Here is a 19252-nt window from a genome sequence, read left to right as displayed (position 1 = left end):
ATCCTGAAAACCTTAATTTCGAGCGAAACAGGGACGGGGCGAAGTCATCTCGAGAAGCAGATGAAGAAGCGAAGAAGCAACACCGCTCGCTCATCTCATTACTGTCTACAACCCCCACCACAGGATCCACTTCAATTGTTTACAAGCCAGCCAACAGAAAGCGAAATACCGGCTGAGTAGGATGAACTCATTCCATCAAGGACTCATCTTGCCATGGCTGGCAGGGATCTCAAGCGTGCTGTTCGCTGTCCTCTTTGTTAGTTTTCTATATCTATTCCCCCTCCCCGCTCATGCTACTAAAGCACCCAGCAGCCCATCACCTCAGCATATCTACCAAATACAACGTCCTCTGGACAGGGACCACCCTCTGGTGATCCAACAGCGGATAAAGGGCATCCTCTTGACCATGATCGTTGTACCCGTCTATCTCTGGATCGTCTTTACTTCTACAGGGGTGTTCCCAGTGGATATGGTAAATAATGATACCGCCATTTCTTTGTTTTCGTTTATTCCATGTCCATATGTTCAACCCTGCAGTATGTGTATGTCCTAATGTGTTCTTATGTGCAACAATAAAATGCCTGAAAAAAATAATAACCTATCTATATAGTCATTATGGACGCGTATGGGTCACTTCTTCCGGCTTCTGGGACTGACGATCCCTGCCACGAACCCGATCAAGGCGTTGAACCATATTGTGCTTCCAGTGCTGTTGGTCGCCATTTTGTTCCTGGGTCCGTTGATGATGCAGTTTTTGGATCGTGAGCTGCCATTTCAGGCTCGGTTCCATTGGTCGGTTCAACGAAGGTACTTGACATCGTGGATCGGGATCAGGAACTATATCGTGGTATGTATTATAGCACGAATATCAAGTGTTTTATTTGGATTGTAACGCAATATTTCCTATGAGGAGCTAATGTATACATATACCGGCCTCTTGGCTCTGTGGTACCGAACGGGATGAAATGAATAGGGTCCCATCGCAGAAGAGTTCATTTTTCGAGCATGCATGGTTGCGGTCGTTTCCTATTCGGGCGCTTCGATACGCTCGATGGTCTTTGGGCTCCCGATGGTGTTTGGTATTGGTAAGCACTTTGTCATGTCCTTCCTGTGTATAAATTACAATGTTGTCAATCCTTCTCTCCGTCATCCCATTTATCGTGTTCCGCCCCTCCTCCATTATTTCTTCTTCTTCCTCTATTGTTGTAACTTTGCCTTTCAAACGGATCAGCTCACCTGCATCATGCTTACGGAACGTTCGTAAAGAATGGCCGGACGCGCCAAGCACTCATCCAGGCAGGGCTCATCGCCCTAGTCCAGTTGACATACACGACCCTATTCGGATGGTTCGCGACGTTCCTGTTCTTGAGAACGTCAAGTCTTTTGGGACCGTCTTTGAGCCACTCGTTCTGTAACCTGATGGGCTTCCCGGACGTATCCTCGATTGAGGGACATGGGTCGTGGAAGAAGTGGGTTTATGTGGGATTTATCCTCGGAATGGTGTTCTTTGGGGTCTTGGTGGGTCCGATGACGAGCCCTGGGTTGTATGGAGATGAGAGCAGCTGTGCGTACTGGTCGATCGCTGTGAGGTGAAAAGGGAAGCGAGCACGGTTTGAGATGAATATTGCAATTTAATAAATGTGATAGAAACATGAATGACAATGTTCAATAGAAAGGAGTACGGTCAGGTCGATCGGTGGTACGCTGTGTGTGAGGATGATTGATAATACTCACATCATCTCAACGGCTGCGCACCAAGAAACACAGCGAATGATCGATCGGCTAGTTCGGGCTGAGGGCATGAGTGTGGCTGTGAGGGGGTTATTTTTTGTGGAAATGGGGAAATGGGGGAGGGCAGTGCTAGCCAGGGCGGAGAAATAAATAACTCAAAAAATGACCCATTGGCCCTTGAGAGCAGACTGCATTTTGCAATTAAACATTGGCAGGGTCTTGTTTTTTCCCTGGTCAAGAGAGGGGGGATGCATCCGCAGCAGCAGCAGGGAGTATGCGGGCATAGCATTGGTCTAATTCCAATGCGATGCCTGTATAGCGTCTTTACTTTAGAATGTCAGCTTCGTCTAAATAAAGACCGTATGAAAAACGAAGCAAAGCACTATGACGGGGCACTCTTCGTCCTTGATGGCAGTAGTGATGGTAATTCCTCATTTGTCGTTTTTCTTCTCGGTCATGATGACAGCCCACTGCGATGGGTTGTTGGTTGTTCCGTTGTGTATCTGCCCCTGTCTCTTGTCTTGAGTAAAATAAGAATCACATAAATAGCACTCAGCCCTTGGTTCACACTTCACAAACCCACACCCCCTCAACGGCTCCCTTTCTCCCCATTCTTCTCCTTCTTTCATCTCTCATTCCTTTCCTTTTCTCCATCCCTCGGCCCTTCATCCTCCTCTTCTCAGCGATCTTTTTATTTTTATTTTTATTTTTTTTCTATTTCACCCTTGAAGCACTACTCTGCACTTCACGCTTAAAACAGTGTTCGTAACACACTATCTCAATAAATCGTGCACACACCACTCTCTCTTTCTCGCTCAAAGACAATCCTTACCAGCTTATCTCTCACTCAGCCGCTCATTCTTCATATTTACATCATGCTCATGAATAATATAACCCCCTTCCCTTCATTTTTCTTGTACTGCACCCAATGCTACAGGCAACAGCAAAAACAGCGCCTTCTATCGGTCAAGAAACAATCAACCCGTCGCGTCTCTCGTAGTCGCCCAACAGCTCTCGCCACAACAACAACAGCATTCCTCCTCTTCCTCTTCCATGCACTCCCGACGGTCTCCGCACAACCACAACCTCAGCCAACATCACAGCTCCCACAAGTGATATACACCTCTCGTTACAACGCCGGATCAAGTATCGTCAACAACGTCCTTTACATCTGCTCGGGCACGATCTCGATGATCCCACCGTTCCTGGCCACGGCTGACACGCTCGCGATCCCGTTGGACGCAACATTTGCAACGACAAAGGTTCCATGGAAGCGGCTTCAGGCGGGATATTTTGTACAAGATGCAAAGGTCGCAGTTTCGGCGGACCAGAAGAATCTGGTCCTGGCGGGGGTTGGGGATCAGATTGGGCAGCTAGTTGTGGTGTATGATATCACAGAGAATCAATGGGCTTATTTGAGCCCGGCGGCCGTGGCGAGCGTTTTCCCACGAACCCCACGGACATCGGTGGGGATAGCGTTGGATGAGAGTACGGGGCAGATGGTGCTCTATGGAGGCACACTTGCTACTGGAGGAGGAGGGACACAGACGTTCTCGATGGCGGCCGAGTTTGATTTGTTGGATACGCAGCCAGGGTTCGATAAGTGGACTTGGTCGGCAGCAATTGCGAGCTCGGGATCGCCGCCGGGATTGACACAGCCGATTGTGCTGTATTTACCGAGGATGAAGCAGACGTTGATTATGGGAGGGTGTAGTCTGATGAATCCGGCGAATGGGACGGTTGGGAGCTGTGTACCGTTTGGAACGGGATACCTGGTGAACTCGATGGTGACGGTCGCAAACGGGGCGCCGCCATCGGTGCCGATCTCAACAATACCGCTGAAGGGCGCAGCAGCTGGTGTAGGAATACCAGTGCCAAGGTTATCACCGTGTACGGTGGTGCTGGCGAATGGGGACGTGTTCATGTACGGAGGCGCCTCGGTGAATGGTAGTCTAGGGGATTCATGGGTGTTGAGTACAACCGATTGGACGTGGCGGATGATGAGCATTATGAACTTGCCGTTTCCAGGGCGCGCGGGCGCCACCTGTCAGCTTGCCACGCTGGATCAATTGATCCTTGTTGGAGGTAGAGTAACGCACTTTCATGAGATGGTTTTTGTCCTCGTCCTTTCCATTGCATGATAGCATAATCCATGATTTTAACCTCTTTTATTTCTTTTGTTGCAATGAATATCGGCAGGGTTTGATGGCGGACTGACGGGACCTAGACAATTCTCAGAGCCCCAAGTGGCTATCATCAATACGACTTCATGGATCTGGACCACGACTTTTACACCCGCATCCATCGCCTCAAAAGGCCAAAATATGTCAATACCAGTCATCATCAAGATCGTCATTACCAGTGTCATATTACTCGGCGTCATTTCCTTTATTGCTGTGAAATATTCACGAAAACTATGGAGAACTTATGAACTGCCCAAGGGCAACGATTCTGGAACGCTCAGGAACTCTCGGTCAAGGGAACCGCTCATGGATGACAACGGTAGCAGGGAAGATTTTATGACAGGATCCGAGGCGTCCTCGACGCCCATGGTCCCGTTCCGAGCGCATCACTATCAACATACTCGTCAGCATCAAACCCACAGTCAGCAGCTTATTTCGAATCCGAGCCATAATACGATCAACCTCAGTACTGTGGACTTGGGATCATCGGCCGCAAGAGCAAGTTCTGGAGTGTCGACGAAACGCGAACGCGAAAGAGAACCGTTCTTGATCATCCCGTACGCGCCCAATACGAACTCGCCCTCGATGTCGCTTCCATCGACGACAGCGTATTCGTCAGACCACGACAACAGCACGCCCATGGATTCGGGCACCCTGTTTGACACAGGAACAGGAACAAGAACGAGCTCTGGCTCAATGAAATCCAGTGACTTCAGTATGATCAGCAGAAAAAGCTCGGACAGCACGTTTTCGAAGGGATACCAGCTTTCGCGGACGCTCGCGGATATACAGCATGGACAGTATGTAAAGACTTTGCAGCATCAAAAGTATTATGAGATTCGGAGACGAGACCTGGCGCTGCAGCGGTCAGGGACACAGTATACGTTCGATGGACACGATGTTGGCGAAGACGAGGGCCAGGATCTGGCAACCGGAGTGATTGGCCTACGAGAGGTGGATGTGGGCGAGGAGTCGATTAAGGGAGCAAATGATGGAATTGAGGATGGAACCATCTTGTTGTCTTCACATTTAGATACCACGGCGCTGGATACTCGATCTTTGTAAGACCCAGGGACATAGTAGCGATGAAGATCAGCCGTTTTGAGGGGGACATTCGGACCCCTTGATAATTTTTGTTCCGCAACGATGAGTAGCATGTACTTTTAATTAGAAACGTGGAGGAAGCGTTTGAATGAAGAAATAAATGCGCTTTTATTCTGATTTTCGAAAATTATGTGCGCAGAGCTGGGATGTATGTAAATGCTTTGACAGTTTTCTAGATCTCCCACTTTGCGAATAAATTGTCATAGAAACGTAGTCCCTCAACGGACTCGTCTCTACAAATCAATCCCCTTGCCTCGGTCATCTATTTTTTTTAGAGCGTAACAAAAGCACACGCATTGAAAAATAATACAGCAGTGAAAAAAAAAAAAAAAAAAAACCGGATTAGTACTCTTGTCGATCCTGCCGATATACGTCCTTCACATCGTTTCCTTGCACATACTCAAAGACAACAGGACTCCCCCCCCTCCCAAAAAAAAAACGAGATCAAGCATACCAAAAGCTGCTCCTGAGCGAGGGCGACGCTAATCTGGATGGCGCTCGCGAGTTCGACGGCTGATAGACCCGGTGCCCCAGGCGGGAGCTCCTGAATGCGTTTCGAGATTGCACTCGAGACCTCGTCGTCACTGTATCGGGCCATTGTCTGAATGACTAGTAGACCGCTATCGAATTTCCGTAGCCGCAAAGGCAAGTTCAGGTCCGGGAACATTTGGCATGCGGTGTGAAGATCCTTTGGGGAGATCAATTCTATAATGTAAATTGAAGCAAAAAAAGGCGGCGAAAGAGGGTGAGAAAGCAGGAAGTAGAGAGATGTTAGTTCAATGAGGTACAGGGAGCTGTTGATCCAGCAAAAAAAAAAAAAGATCCGCAGTGAGTAACAATGGAGGATGATATTACCAACGCCGCGAGCACGATTGAAGACACAATAGATGTCCATGAGACTCATAGTTCCGCCTTCTTTCTCGACGATCGGTAAAATGAACTCGACCAACTCACGCGCCAGTTCCTTGTGGAAAACCGCTCCTGCCGTATCCCTATTTTTTTCCCCACGCGATCAATCAAAAACGCATACGATGTTAGCCAATGCTCATAAACGTGCGTCTCACTTCATTACATTAAACCTGAGAACGAAATTATTACTTTGTGACAGGAGCCGCGATACCCATGCTGAGTAGATAGGTCTTGAAGGTCGCGGTCTCTTCATTATTCATCGTATTGGATTTCGCCAGTCGGTTCGAAATACTCTCTGCGAGGGCGACCATCTCTGCGGCCTTGTCCATCAGTCCCTGTAGATCTTGGAATGCCTGGGATAATGTCTCGTCGGTCGCTTTCTTGTTTGTTTCTACCGTGCGCATAATCCCGCCTATCAGAAATCGACAGAATGAAGAAAAGAGATCATGGATGTTTAGTCCACGGATCGTAGATTTTGACAGACAGTCCGAGTAGTCCAGGTTATGATATTAGACCAAAGTAGGTAATTATTGTTACAAAAACGTACTTATACCGCCGACTTTGATGACCGGCGATGATCCTGGAGTTGAGTCCTGCTGTGATGCCGACGAAGCCAGTCCCATCGTCGGTTCTGGGTGCGGTTTTGGCTTGGCCTATATCCAATATTTTGAAGAAGAAAAAAACCATCCTGTCCTATCAGTAAACCCCCAATACCCATGAAAAGAAAGAACGAGAAACGACGCTCGCCAAACGTTACATGCTCAAAGCAGTCTCCTCGCCTTACCTCCCAAGCTCTGGTGGCCATAGCCGCTTTCAGCAATGTATGAAAATTCGAATTACCTCCTGCCCGAAACGATAACTTCACACTATTCGTATCCTCTACATTTGACTTTCCTGCACCGGAATAAAGTCCCAAGAACCTACTACCCCCTGCGCTGGAGCCGCCTGTGCTCGCAGATTTGATGTCTCCCGCCGCTCCTACTCCTGCCGCAGTTGGTGTTGAGGCGCGCGCGCTTTCAGTGGCGACATCGGTGGTCGAGGGCAACTGTCGAATAGCACGCTGGTGCTGCTCCTGGCGATGCAACGTAAAGGCGATACTCTGAGCATCTTGTAACTGGGTTCCGCAGATCTCGCATTGAATCATAAAGAGATCGTTGTGGAACGTACACGCCGGACATGCGATTCCTGGATGCTCTCCATCTCCTCCTCCTGTTGTCATCGCAGTTGCAGTCGCTATCGGAGGTGTCATAGGTCCACTCTGCGAAGCAGACCGCGGACTTGACGATCCTATTCCGCTCGTGATGATATTGCTGTAAGATTCTGTCACCTGGAAGGGATTGGCTACTGGGGTAGCGGGGATAGGAGTATCAGCACTAGGGGCCGGTTTCCGAACACCGCAAACAGCACATTTGAGGAAGGAGCCTTGATTGGAATGGTAGCAGATCGCGCAGACCCAGGAGGGTTCGGATTTGAGGGAGAGGGTTGAGAGGCTTGTGTCGAGTCCTGAAAGAGTTGTGGTCCCGTTGGTTAGAGAGGTGGAGGCAGTGGGATCCAAGGAGGAGGAATGTGGGCGCGGGTATAGATCGAGGGTAAGTTTTGGCGATGAGGACATGAATCCGCCCTAAGGGAGAGAAGAAGTGTGAGTTTTAGGCGCTGAATGACAGAACGAGGGTGACCTGTTTGTCCTTCTGATGATACGAAGAAGAGAGAAGGGACGTACATAGTGCTGGATGCCATTGATGAGCCGTAGCTGGAGGCCAATAGATTTCCGGACGGGGTCTTTGGTATCGATGTAGAGGATGCGGTAGCTAGTTAGATAGACGGTGCCATTGGGGTAATCCTCTGCCTTTTGGCGGCTATCATTCAAAAGTTGGCGAAGCAGGACACGTCGTTAACATAGGTTTCAGGTGTGCTTTTTCCCAGCATGTAGAGGTGTAGGAGCACCACAGGGACCCATTGAGAGATATGAACTTGCCCGTCGTAGAGACCGACTTGGTCTTGGGTCGTCTGGATCGTCTCGTGTGGCTCGAGCACGGGGCGGAAAGTTGACGTGAGCTGGATGGGGTCCCAGCGGTCCATGAAGTTGAAGTTGAAGTTGAAGCGATGCTGAAGTGTGTGTTCAAGAGCGAGATGTTATAGTTAGACCCGAAGGAATACGGACAGAGCTGGCTTGTTGTCTGGGAAGGCGTGTCCTGTTGTGCTTGTCGGGAGGTGTCGATGCTGGTCGTTGTCGCGTTGATGGCGAAGGAGGCTGCTCATGAAAAAGAAAGAGGGCGATGTGGTTTTGGTACTCGTTCAGAAATGGTCAAATGAGGGAATGTCAGCGCGGTGCGGGGAAACAGACTTTCTGTTCCGAGAAAACCACCCTATTCCCTCCATTTTCTACATCACATCTCCCTTCGACACATCTCTCATTCCGCACTCTCCTACTCATTCTCCATGACAACCAAAAAAAGAGCCGCGGTATCGTTCACGGGTGGAAAGGACTGTACGTTGGCGCTGTGCCTGACAAAAGCGACGCACGACGTTGTGGTTCTTATCACATTTGGCCCCAAGAACTTCACCTCCTTCAAAGCACACTCGCTCGAAGTCATCAAGTTGCAGGCTAAGGCGCTCGATATCCCTCACATCTTGGTTGAGATCGGTGAAGAGGGCAAGACCCATCTCGAATGTTACCGCGAAAAGATTGCCGAGGTCAAGGAAATATATAACCTCGACCTCCTTGTCACCGGTATGTTGTGCAATTGCATCGTCGGGAAGTTCTTAGGGTGTGCAATCGAAGCAATGGAACGTTGCACAGCAATTGTTTCATCAATTAATTAATGCGTTTCCGCACTAACCATTTTCCAATTCGCTTTCCATGCCCTGCTTTCCTAGGCGATATCCTGAACGTGTGCGATAACTTCATGACCCGAGCCACTCAGGACATTATTCCGCTCTCCTGTCCGATCTGGGCCATCGATCGAAATGAGCTCCTATCGACGCTCTTCTCTCGTGGTTTCTCACTCCTTATCACTTGCGCGTCGATTCAAAAGCTGAACAATGACGAATCCCTTGCCCGCCAGTTCGTCGGCCAAAAACTCACTCCGGAATTCAAGAAAACGATGTTGGAGCCGAGACAGGGGGATGTGGATATGGGTGGCGAGATGGGAGAGTTCCATACGATGGTGTTGACGGTCCCAGAGTTGTATAATGGCTATAGGATTGAGTATGAGGGCGAGCCTAAGAGAGAAGGAGAGTTTGTGTTCATGGATTTTAAGGGTGTCAGGCTGGTTCGGGACGAGTAATGGAAAGATACTAGATGGTGGAAAGAAATGAATCATATATTGCTATGCACATAGATTTAGACTTAAATATATACCGTGCAATTGAACACTGTCGAGCGTGTTTGTTTGCTATTTTTTTGTTGATCTTTTCGCCAACAGCTTGTATACATCTTTGGTGCAATCAGACTAACTTTTGGGGTCTACGGGTGTTATTTGTGCACACATCAAATAGAAAGGATCGACCGACTAAATCTGGTATCGATTAGGTGCATTTGGATTACACACTTAGCGTAGCGCTACAGCAGCGTCTCCCAGTCTCCATATTTTCCTCCGCAGGGATCTCCATCGCCGCATGTATTCACCATATCGCTGGTCATGGATTTTATTGATATTGTGGTCACACAACACCCTTCGCCATCTGTTTTTGGACTACGTACTCTGCTACCGCGCATGATTCATTTCAGGCGCGTGTTTCCCGCCGTGGGAGATTACCACCGCCTTTTCCGCTGGAAGACGTGTAATATGGTAGAGCGGTAACTGAATTCATCGCCTATATGCGCCCAATGATCTAACTTGGATCTGCATCATTTATGGCACAGCTTGGGAGTTGCCATGAGATGCAAGGGCAGAGAAAATATTTAGAGATGCGCTTGAATTATGGAGATGAAGCAAGCCGTTCTGGCCAGGCTCTCATTTCATTCTTGACATAAAGTGATATCCCTAATGCCGTCAGCCCTTGCCAACTGCAACCCCAGCTCCGATCTCGACGACGTCGTCACCATTGAAGCAATTGGTTATTTAAGCATGGCTCGCTATCTGATTGAATCTCCGAGTCTGTCAAACAGGATCCGTGGCCACTATATCAAGGAATTCACGCACCCTGTTGTTGCCAACATAGCTTTATAAAGAAAGAGCAACACAGAAATAAAAGCCGTGTTTCATAGCATAATTCGCGGCAGATTCCTATCTCCTTCCCTAACCACCTCATCAATTGTCTAACACATTAACACGTCATAGCCCTAATCAACGAGGTGTTCAAGGAGGTCGGTGACAGCTGGCGCCTTGCCTGGGTCGAATCCCCACTGCAATATATCGAGTTCGATGAGAACATGTCCTACCACATTCCAGGATTTCGGCAGACGTACAACTGGTTCCCTAAAGAGATCTACTTCACTGCTAAAACTCAGAGTGTCTTTGAATATCGCAAGAGGTACCGAGTTCAGGGACAAGGTCAATACAGGTGATAGTGAGCTGATCGAAGAATGGGAACGCGATGAGGATACGCAGATCGGAGACAGCAATTCAGAGGTAGACAGTGTGGATGGCATGGATAAAAGTGCGACGAGCGGAGACTCTGCATCGGATGCAGAGAGTGGTGTGTTGGTGGCTCAAGAGGAGGAAAACCAAGGGAATTTATTGCCAACAGTTGAAGACCAGGCAGTGACGGCCAATGTCGCTACTATTCAGCAGCTCATGTTAGAAAATGAGCAAATGAAAAAGCAGTTGGCACAGCAGCAGCAGGAGCAGATGGCTCAGTATAAGTAACAGGTTCAAAAGTCCCAGGAACTGAAGGACCTACTGTCGCTTCGCGCCTCTTCCTGAAGTAGAACCTTTACCAATATATTCTTTTAATACGCTCGTTCATTTCACTGATTATCTATTGCTCATATCCATTTCTCAGCGTTTGAGGTCTTCCAAGTTACTAATTCGATTGCTCGATATTTTCTTCAGTTTCACTAGCCAACTGGTCCACTATAGCTATTCCTTGCGCCATAGCCTCGAGATGCCGCGCTACTGGTAATTTCCTACCAGCTCGCTTCTCCATAATACTTCTACAAATAAACAGGTCAAAGCCCTATTTCGAAGGTCAAATCTACACCCGTTCGTATTACTTTTCCCTTCTCAAGGATATAATCTCGCATCCCCAGCTAGTGAGGGCTCCCACAATGATAGCACTGTATACAACGTATTAAACAGCAACTTCCCACACAACAGCACTAAAACGCACACGGGCACAAGCGCGAACATGTAGATAGAGGGACCATGAGCATAAATGCATTGCAAGAAACGCTCTCCTTACTCTCATCGCGGTGGGGGATATGGACATCTAACGCACTGGCTGTTTCTCGCAAATATTCTCTCTACATGGTAACATCCTTCTAACATTCCTTATCAGCGCATGCCTCTACGAGAACACTGTATCTTCCATAATGACGGATTTAGTGCGCTTGGTTATGGCGGTCGCGGAAAACGCGAAAAAGAAGACAGCAGATTCGGCAAGCAGCGCGTTGGGGAAGCGCGAGAACGAAACGAAAGCGCGAGACAGACAACGAAGATGAAGATGAGAAGATGAAGAACTAGATGAGAGCCAGTATTAGGGCAAGAGAAATGCCGTCAGCTTTTCATGCACCTTCATACGCTTATGGCTACAAACATTGAAGTCCATTCTAAATGAGCTTTGGCGTGAGTGAAATACGTATCTACAGCGTCTTTGCGTGCTCTCATGCTGTATTTTTCCGTACCTGTCGCCAATAGTGTTGATTGCTAGGCAATTGATTTAAGGCTGCTCCTTTCACCATCGAATAAGTTCTTCACTCGATTCAACATATTTCTGACTGCTACGCTACAGTTATGAATAAAATGAACACGTTTATGTTAGCATGCCCATTATTGCTGACGGGAGCCGTGGCTATGAGCTGAGGATGCCGAGATATTGGGTCAAGTGCTGTCTTATCCTTGGGGCATTTACATTCGTTTAGGGTTGAAGTCGGCTGCGATGAGAATTAGTTTAGTAATGAATCGCAAAAATGAACCATTGCTGAGTCTGATATCTAATTCATAACTATTGTCTCCTGTCAGCGTTATCCTTAAAACCTAAATTACGGCGCCTTTCCAACTTACCTGGACTATTAGTTAGTGGTCCAAGGAGACAGCAAGTAAGGGCGACAATTGCTTGCTAGATGAAACCGATAGAGTTGGCCAATAGGATCCAACAGACGAGCACCGCCACCAACTGCATTTCACTCCCACTAAGTGCAACGGACTGGCTGAATAGAGCGCATACAGCTCATACATCGCAAGAGCTCTTTTTGTAATCCCTATCTGTATTTTCTCACACAATTCCCTGTCTATAACCGGGGACATCACTGGAATACGCGGCTTCGTCAGCGCGGGTCACCCTCAGAACCGAGCAGTTGAGACACTCCACAGTACCGTCATTGACAGGCACACAACCTCCCTGTCCTATCCCTCTAGGGAGCATCTTTCACAGCCATTGGCCCAACAGCAATAGATATCTATGACACATTACTTGCCCACGATGCATGCGGATTTGACTCCTCGTAAAAGAGTGTTTGTATCTTCGCTCGTCAATTTCTAACCCTGGACTAAACTTCCCACCTTTCTGACTAGTTTCTTGATTGAAACGCTCTATTCTCCACTTTTGCTCTTCCGCTCACTCACTTACCCACGGGAATCAGCAGGGTCTGGATTAGCATCAGTCTTGTCCGTCCCATTTCACTAGCCCGATACTAGTCTGCTGAACTAGTCGAAACCCTCTAGACAAACCCATGCCAGTTCTCAATCGTATCTAGGGTTACAATGCAAGGAGAATTGGCTTATCATAGTTCTCCATCCTACGAAAAGATGTAAGCTTTCCATGCAGTACTTCAGTTTTTTTTTTTTTTTTTTTTTTTTTTGGCTCTTCTAAAGCCTCTTCTGTGTCTCTGACATTCGGGCTACATACAGTCTACGGTTGAGCTGGTTTAAGAAAAATAAGGGAACAATTTCATAGTAGAAGAATGGACATTGGTCCCAAAACGTCAACGACCAGAAAAAAAAACTAAAAAAAAGTTATGCTGCTGAAAAGAACACCATCAAACGAGTCGGAAACGACAAAGCGACAGCAGAATCTCACCACAAGATGCAAATTCATGGACGACGATTTATATCGCGGAACGTCCAACAACATCATTCAAGACACAAGAGCCAATAAATGCCCCACAGGTGTACCCGCATCGCATCAGTATTCTGAATCGAGGCGGTATGCGTTTAACGTCTCATGCGAAGCAACAATAGAAAACCATATCCGGAGGGTTGACCTAAGAAAATCGCCATAATAGTGAGAGCATAACAGCTAAGCAGCGACTTGAATGAGGACTTTGCAGGAGGACGCGCCCTCAGAGCTCATAGCAATATGCAGAAAAATATACGTACTTTTTTTTTTGTTCCTTTTTATTGTTTTCAGAAGGAGAGCATTAGAATTGTCAAGTGTCTTTATGGTCATGGAAAGGAGGACGCTATATGCTTCATGTCTATAACTCGTGCCTGTTGCGCCTTCGCCTATGCCTTCCTCTTATCGACTTCACGGGAACGCATAATCCTTCATGTTATCCGTCTGGTAACACTGTACATCCCTCCAGCATCCACCCACGGCTGCCGCAGAAGCCGCATTCGACTGACGATCAAAATACTCTTCTACGCCTTCTCGCCCGTGCCCCTTTCCATAGTGATTATGATAGTCCACATTCGTCTCAAAGTACGCCTCCGCGCCTTGCTGGTCATCATTCTCATCCCGCCTCGAAACTTCGTACGGCGCGCACACCATCTGCTGCTGGTATCCTGCACCGCCGTAGCCGCCGCTGTTGTTGTTGCTATGGCCGTGGTAGTTCTGAGAAGTACCCGAGGCAACGACACGCTGACTCTGTCGCCTCCAGCTCTTAGCTCCTACACGCGGCTGCTGCTGGATCTCCTCCTCCTCGACCTCAGCGTCCTCCAGCTCCAAGACCGAGACCATAGGTGTGCTCGACTTCTTTTTCTTATCCTTCGACGAGAAATGGAACAGCTTGGTGCCCTGCTTCGCCTGCGCCAGCTCCTTCTGCTCCCTCTGTTGCCGCTGCTGCTGTTGCTGCAGCTGCAGCTGCATCGCGGCCGCTGCAGCTTGATAATACTCCTGCTGTTGCTCTATTGTCGACACCGTACGTGGGTGCGGAGATGGAACGGGCGAGCGCGCTGCCAAATGCTGCTGTCGGAGCACCTGCTCCTGGTACTGTGCATGTAGCTGGTATGGATACCTCGAACTCCGTCTCGGCTGCTGCTGCTGCTGCTGGGGCTGAAGTGCAGGACTAGCACCAGGACCGGAGCTAGGACTCACATCGCCCCGGTAACTTGCTCCCCTCTCGGCACGTCGGCGACTAAAGTAATCTTTGGTAGAGGTAGACATCGTTGTACCTTCAGATCCTGGGCTCTCAATCGGGGTGATAACACTCTCGCGGAACGCGTCTGTTTCGTTGGCGGATGAGGAGTGCTTATGGCGCGACGATGACGGTAACAGCAAGGACATGTGCATGGGCATGGGCGCCATGATGGGTGTTGAGGGACTATCGTAAAGGTTCTTGATCGGAACAGACAACGGCGAGAGTGATTCCCTCCTTGGAAGTTGCGACTGTGAATGGTAATGAAAGCTCGGCGATGATGAACGCGTGCCAGGAGGAGAGATCATCCCCGTACCCACGATCAAAGCATTCTTCTCCTGCGCCTGAGCCTGAGTCTGGACCTGAATCTCCTTTGGCGACGAAAGCGGATTCAGAGCAGGCGATGGATCTGGAGAAGGAGGCATCACGATGACCTTGTCTTGTTGCCTGACTGTACCGCTCACCCTTCCAAAGGTGCGGTCGCTGGTCCGGCTTTCGGATTGGGTCTTGTCAAAGATACAGCTCGTGGCGCGCGACAGGTCACTAGGCTCCAAACGCCCGGATGGTGGCGGTGTGAGAATCGGCTCCGACCAAGGCGTGGCCGTATCGGACTCCATCGCTTCCTTGGCGGTCAAACCCCGTGGACGCCGCGTCCCAGCAGCGTCCATGGACTGTTCCGTATTAACCATGGCCCGGCTCGAGGGCACCCTCATAGAAGCCGTGAGACGTGGAGACGAGGCGACGCTACTGCCGTTGCTGGGCGACCGTGAAAAGATCCTATGGACCATCGACCTGAACTGCAACTGTTTGCCAGGCGCACCCATTGGACCATACAGTTTGATCTCGTCCGCTCTCGCATGCCAGGGCGTCAGTGTAACCCTCAATGTCACATACCGACACCTCTCTGGCTTCTTCCGCTGCTCCCGCTTAATAACACCAGTTACCGTGTGCTTGCCAGCTCGGCCATCTGCATTACAAAGCACCTCGGACGGGAACCCGTACTCGACCACCTCCTCAAACTTTCGTTCGCCGCTCGCCAAGAACGTTTGAAGCGCATACCGTGTCTGCGGTGCATCATAGAACTGTGTCGGTGAGGAACAATTCGAGACCAGCAGGACCTTGTTACTCTGTACTGGGACAGACGCGCCCGAGCGACCTTCGATCTCGTCAGACTCCTTGTATTGAAACCCATCAATCTCCTTCTCAAGATCCTCGAGCGTGTTCTGGAGGTGTGCAGAGGCGGCACCAGCGGTTGGCCGCTTGGCAGTACCGTTGATACTGCTATTGTTTTCGTTGCCGTTGCTAGTCATTTTGCTGTTTGAGGGAGTTGAGGACGTGAAAGCTTGTCCTACCAGGAGCCTGAGAGAGTTCTGGTAGATCAGCGACGGTTGCGGCTGCAATTGCTGCCGCAGCTGCAGCTGTTCTTGTTCTTGATGCTGCTGGAGTTGCTGTTGCTTCTTTTCTGTTTGTAAATACTCAGCCCATTGCTCTTCATGATGCTTCTGCCGCTCCGCAGGTTGCTCCTCCTCTTCCTCATCACCATCCTTGCTCTGCTCCGCCTCATCATTATCTTCCTCCTCTGTATCAGTCTTGAAATCCTCAAGCGTGAACTGCAATTTGAAACTCTCCGCAGGCATGTCCGTCGCATCCAACGACCAAACCAGCTCACTGTCCAAATTGCTACCACACGTATCTGTCTCATCGAGCTCAGTTTTCTCTTCTTCCTCAGCACCCTTCTGAATCTCGTTACTTCTAGCGCTGTCCGGGGATGGTGCTTCGAGCTGGGGTTGGTCCTGGCGGTCCTGAAACACAGCATCGTTCATCTCACATCCGTCCTCCCCCTGAACGGCCGTTGACGTAAAGGTCGACATTAGACTGTCCATCGATATCGATCTCATCGTCAATCTCTTCTGGACTGAGGCAGCCGTTGCAGCAGCCATCATCATGTCCGAGTCGTTCGGCGATTCAGCGTCTAAAGCGGCCATAGACATCAAAGTAGCAAACTCCGCACAGTTAATCGGTACCCCGGCAGTCATCGACCTATGACGCGAGCGTCTGATTCGACGCACGGATGGGCGCATCGAAAGCGTCTCGTCACCGTCAAAGTGGACCATCATCGTCTGTGAGAAGGTCGGCGCCTGTTCCATCGATCCCTCCGAAGCCAAATCATCGAGGCTAGTCACCGACTCGCCGGGCTCAAAGGAGGAACTCAAGACTGCGGCCTGGTCCTTGGGGAACGTTGGAGAGTCGCATTCAGAAGACAAATCCACATCATAGACGAGCGTTGTCGTTCCGGGCTCGACACCATATCCTCCTACAAAGACAAACGACTGAGCGAGTCCAAGGGAGAGTGATTCAGATAGTGGTTGATCGTGGCTACTGCTGTTACTGCTTGTACTGTTGGTGTCTTGCTGTGTTTCGATGTTACTGTCGTTATTGCTGCTATTACTAATGCTACTGGTGATGGTGCCCCGCCTCCGCCGGAGAAAGTTCTTCATTGCAGAGGCAGCGCCATTTATGGGCGACATTGATCGACGTGGCGAGTTGGGTGTGTCATAGATGGGGATAGGACCGGACAGGGAGGGAAGCGGCAATGGGGCAGAAGCAGGTGTTATTGAGTCCTTGGTCATTGTGGTATGCTGCTGAGGGTTGGTTGTATTTTGGCGATAGGATGAAAGTGAGGGAGGGATGGTATTGAATGAAGGATTAGGAAAAGAAGCAATGATAGACGATGCCATGGGTAGAGAGATGCTGTATATACAATGGGTGTGTGTGATGGGCGAAGTTTGGAGAGTGGAGTATCTGGTGTGTTTTTGGTGTTTTGGGACACTATGACCGTAGTCGCAAACGATCACTTGCAGCTACTGCTAGTTTAAAAAATAGAATCGCAAAAGTGGCGGGTTAGGGTAACGTAAGGGTCTAAGCGTGTCAGGTTTATTTTCTATCCCGTAGTCAAATTTTAATTCTCGTGTAATCAAACATGACAAGTGTCCCTGCGAACAGGAAGAATTTCATAATCCTCCGTTTTTCCCGTGCTCGTGGGATAGGCCCTACCTTTAGTGAGGGAAAAGGGTACTAGAAATGAAATTTCGAGACCAGCTCTTGATTCGTAGCGCGTAAAATGAGTCTAGGAGGTATCTACAGAGATTAGCTGCTGTGTGGTGCGCGGAATATTGGATGGTGGGTAGGCCAAGGATGACATAGAGATAGAGGAGAGTGGGAGGAACAAGGCAGGAGGAGGGAAAGAATAAGTGAGAGGCAGATGAGTACACAGACTAATCGCTTGAATTGCGAAGGAGAAGATGTACGAGGGAGATGTCTGTGGACAACAAAAGGATTCTTTACCCTTTGTTGTGTATGGTGGATGTGTGAATAATTACAGTGGAAGAAGTGATACAGGATGGGGTATGATTAGGAATTACAAATAGGATAAAGACGAGTGAGAATGGGCGATTGGAGGAGCTATTAGTCGACACAAGTAGTTGAAAGAGGGGAAAAGAGGGGAAGAGAGAGAAGGAAGAGAGAAAAGGAAGAGAGAGAGGTAAGAGAGGAAAGAGAATGGAAGAGAGAGAGAGGGGAAGGAAATGCAGATCAAGAAAAAGAGAGAAATGTCCTTTGGACAGCATGCAAAATCGTGCCTGGAATCAGAGACAAATAAAAAAAGGCCACTGCCAAAATAAGAAAGGAAAGCGTGCGCACTGTCTAGTCCACATACCCTAGTTTACATGGCACTGGCATAGACACTGGCTTGGTCCTTGGCCTTTCCTCGGCGACTTATGGTTCGAATGTCTCATTCGCCTGTCTGGTAAGGTTGGGACGTTAATTCAAAGACAAGACAAAAAGGGGCTATGAGGGCCAATGGGAACAAACAACATAGACAAATAGGAAAAATAGAAAAATAGACACAGTCAACGAATAAACATGCCAGGGGAAGGGGAAAGGGGCAGGGGCTTTTGCGCTTTGTTGCATCTAAAAGTGGAACTTCTCTTGGGGGAGGGGCCAGGATGTAGCATCCTTCTTCTCCCAAGACACGACGCGGGTCTTGCATTTATTATTCCACCAGCAAGGTGCAATTACGGAAAAAGGGAACTGACATGCCCCAGGCGGCAGTATGTTGCTATATTATATTTCTCCACCACCCGGGTACATCCTTCACGGAACTAGTAGCATTCCTCTGCAGAACCCTACATAAAGTTATTCGTTTTCCATCATACCCCTACGCATGCGTCACATCCCTCATGGATAATAAGGAAGAGGCTGAGTGCTCTGCAGTGAGTTGTCGCTTTTTGTTTCTACATTCCGCAAAAATAGAGGCAGGCTGAAGGCTCCCGACCCCTCCATTCCTTTGTTGAGTGATACGCAGCATCAACCTGCAGGAGGAGGGGGCTATAGTCCTGTCTATTAGTGTACTCATATCCTGAGGATACAACTACTATAGTCTACATAACACACGACCATCTTCTCGCCATTGATCCCAATAGATACACGATAAACGCACACCTGTCTTGTGCCCTCCAGATAGGAGCCCTGTTCTCCCGCTTTGACAGCAGATCGTCCAAAAAAAGCCCCCCAAGACAAATCAAACGCCACAGTCTTCTACATGGATGACACCCACCTGCAGCACACCAAAAAGAGCCATCCAGCTCAAAGACAAACGGAACAGCTCGGGGTGTGATGTCTTAGGGCCGGACGCATCCGTCCCTCTTTTCTACCACAAAAAAAGACTGCGAAGAGCGGCCAAAGCGCACAGCACCCTCCGTTTTTTGTTTGATCCTCGGCATTTAGATGTCTTTGGCCGTTCAATTGTCCTGTCCTCGTGCATCCAGTAGCTCTCTTGCTCTTTTCGAGAATAGGGCCAAGAGTGAAT

The 19252-nt window shown here is 49.0% G+C and overlaps 5 protein-coding genes across 5 annotated transcripts; 3 read left to right on the top strand and 2 right to left on the bottom strand.

Moving 5' to 3' along the window:
- Nucleotides 1-85: 85 nt before the first annotated feature.
- Nucleotides 86-1662, top strand: BC939DRAFT_218661 (uncharacterized protein). The gene is made up of 4 exons (XM_051550761.1): nt 86-472; nt 611-847; nt 974-1085; nt 1232-1662. Exons 1-4 carry the CDS (start codon nt 182-184, stop codon nt 1591-1593), a joined length of 1002 nt encoding a protein of 333 aa, XP_051410433.1. The 5' UTR covers nt 86-181; the 3' UTR covers nt 1594-1662.
- Nucleotides 1663-2360: 698 nt separating this feature from the next.
- BC939DRAFT_457102 (uncharacterized protein) lies at nt 2361-5124 on the top strand. Its single transcript, XM_051556434.1, has 2 exons — nt 2361-3816; nt 3931-5124. The coding sequence occupies exons 1-2, from the start codon at nt 2607-2609 to the stop codon at nt 4977-4979; spliced, it is 2259 nt and encodes a 752-aa protein (XP_051410432.1). The 5' UTR covers nt 2361-2606; the 3' UTR covers nt 4980-5124.
- Nucleotides 5121-8253, bottom strand: BC939DRAFT_457100 (EAP30/Vps36 family-domain-containing protein). Its single transcript, XM_051556433.1, has 8 exons — nt 7903-8253; nt 7648-7783; nt 6712-7548; nt 6475-6580; nt 6117-6339; nt 5874-6010; nt 5473-5723; nt 5121-5280 (listed from the first exon to the last, which is right to left on the bottom strand). Exons 1-8 carry the CDS (start codon nt 8004-8006, stop codon nt 5191-5193), a joined length of 1884 nt encoding a protein of 627 aa, XP_051410431.1. The 5' UTR covers nt 8007-8253; the 3' UTR covers nt 5121-5190.
- Nucleotides 8254-8366: 113 nt separating this feature from the next.
- On the top strand, nt 8367-9214 carry BC939DRAFT_478715 (uncharacterized protein; the record flags this gene model as incomplete). Its single annotated transcript, XM_051558789.1, has 2 exons — nt 8367-8658; nt 8805-9214. 2 exons carry the CDS (start codon nt 8367-8369, stop codon nt 9212-9214), a joined length of 702 nt encoding a protein of 233 aa, XP_051410430.1.
- Nucleotides 9215-13534: 4320 nt separating this feature from the next.
- Nucleotides 13535-17461, bottom strand: BC939DRAFT_218585 (uncharacterized protein). The gene is made up of 2 exons (XM_051550760.1): nt 17440-17461; nt 13535-17252 (listed from the first exon to the last, which is right to left on the bottom strand). The coding sequence occupies exon 2, from the start codon at nt 17121-17123 to the stop codon at nt 13557-13559; it is 3567 nt and encodes a 1188-aa protein (XP_051410429.1). The 5' UTR covers nt 17124-17252; nt 17440-17461; the 3' UTR covers nt 13535-13556.
- Between the last annotated feature and the right edge of the window lie 1791 nt (nt 17462-19252).

The sequence above is a fragment of the Gamsiella multidivaricata genome, assembly GCF_025024155.1.
Source record: "Gamsiella multidivaricata strain RSA 2152 chromosome Unknown BC939scaffold_49, whole genome shotgun sequence".
In the NCBI taxonomy this organism is placed as follows: domain Eukaryota; kingdom Fungi; phylum Mortierellomycota; class Mortierellomycetes; order Mortierellales; family Mortierellaceae; genus Gamsiella; species Gamsiella multidivaricata.
This window is presented reverse-complemented; position numbering and strand designations above follow the sequence as displayed.

Excerpts from the sequence above, each read along its gene's own strand:
- BC939DRAFT_218585 (XM_051550760.1), bottom strand. The coding sequence starts at position 17,123 with ATGGCATCGTCTATCATTGCTTCTTTTCCTAATCCTTCATTCAATACC.
- BC939DRAFT_457100 (XM_051556433.1), bottom strand. The coding sequence starts at position 8,006 with ATGGACCGCTGGGACCCCATCCAGCTCACGTCAACTTTCCGCCCCGTG. Across the intron at positions 6,581-6,711 it reads TGGCCACCAGAGCTTGGGAG|GCCAAGCCAAAACCGCACCC; the intron begins GTAAGGCGAGGA and ends TATTGGATATAG. Across the intron at positions 6,340-6,474 it reads CATCAAAGTCGGCGGTATAA|GCGGGATTATGCGCACGGTA; the intron begins GTACGTTTTTGT and ends GATTTCTGATAG.
- BC939DRAFT_218661 (XM_051550761.1), top strand. The coding sequence starts at position 182 with ATGAACTCATTCCATCAAGGACTCATCTTGCCATGGCTGGCAGGGATC. Across the intron at positions 473-610 it reads GGGTGTTCCCAGTGGATATG|TCATTATGGACGCGTATGGG; the intron begins GTAAATAATGAT and ends CTATCTATATAG. Across the intron at positions 848-973 it reads GGATCAGGAACTATATCGTG|GGTCCCATCGCAGAAGAGTT; the intron begins GTATGTATTATA and ends TGAAATGAATAG.
- BC939DRAFT_457102 (XM_051556434.1), top strand. The coding sequence starts at position 2,607 with ATGCTCATGAATAATATAACCCCCTTCCCTTCATTTTTCTTGTACTGC. Across the intron at positions 3,817-3,930 it reads TCAATTGATCCTTGTTGGAG|GGTTTGATGGCGGACTGACG; the intron begins GTAGAGTAACGC and ends GAATATCGGCAG.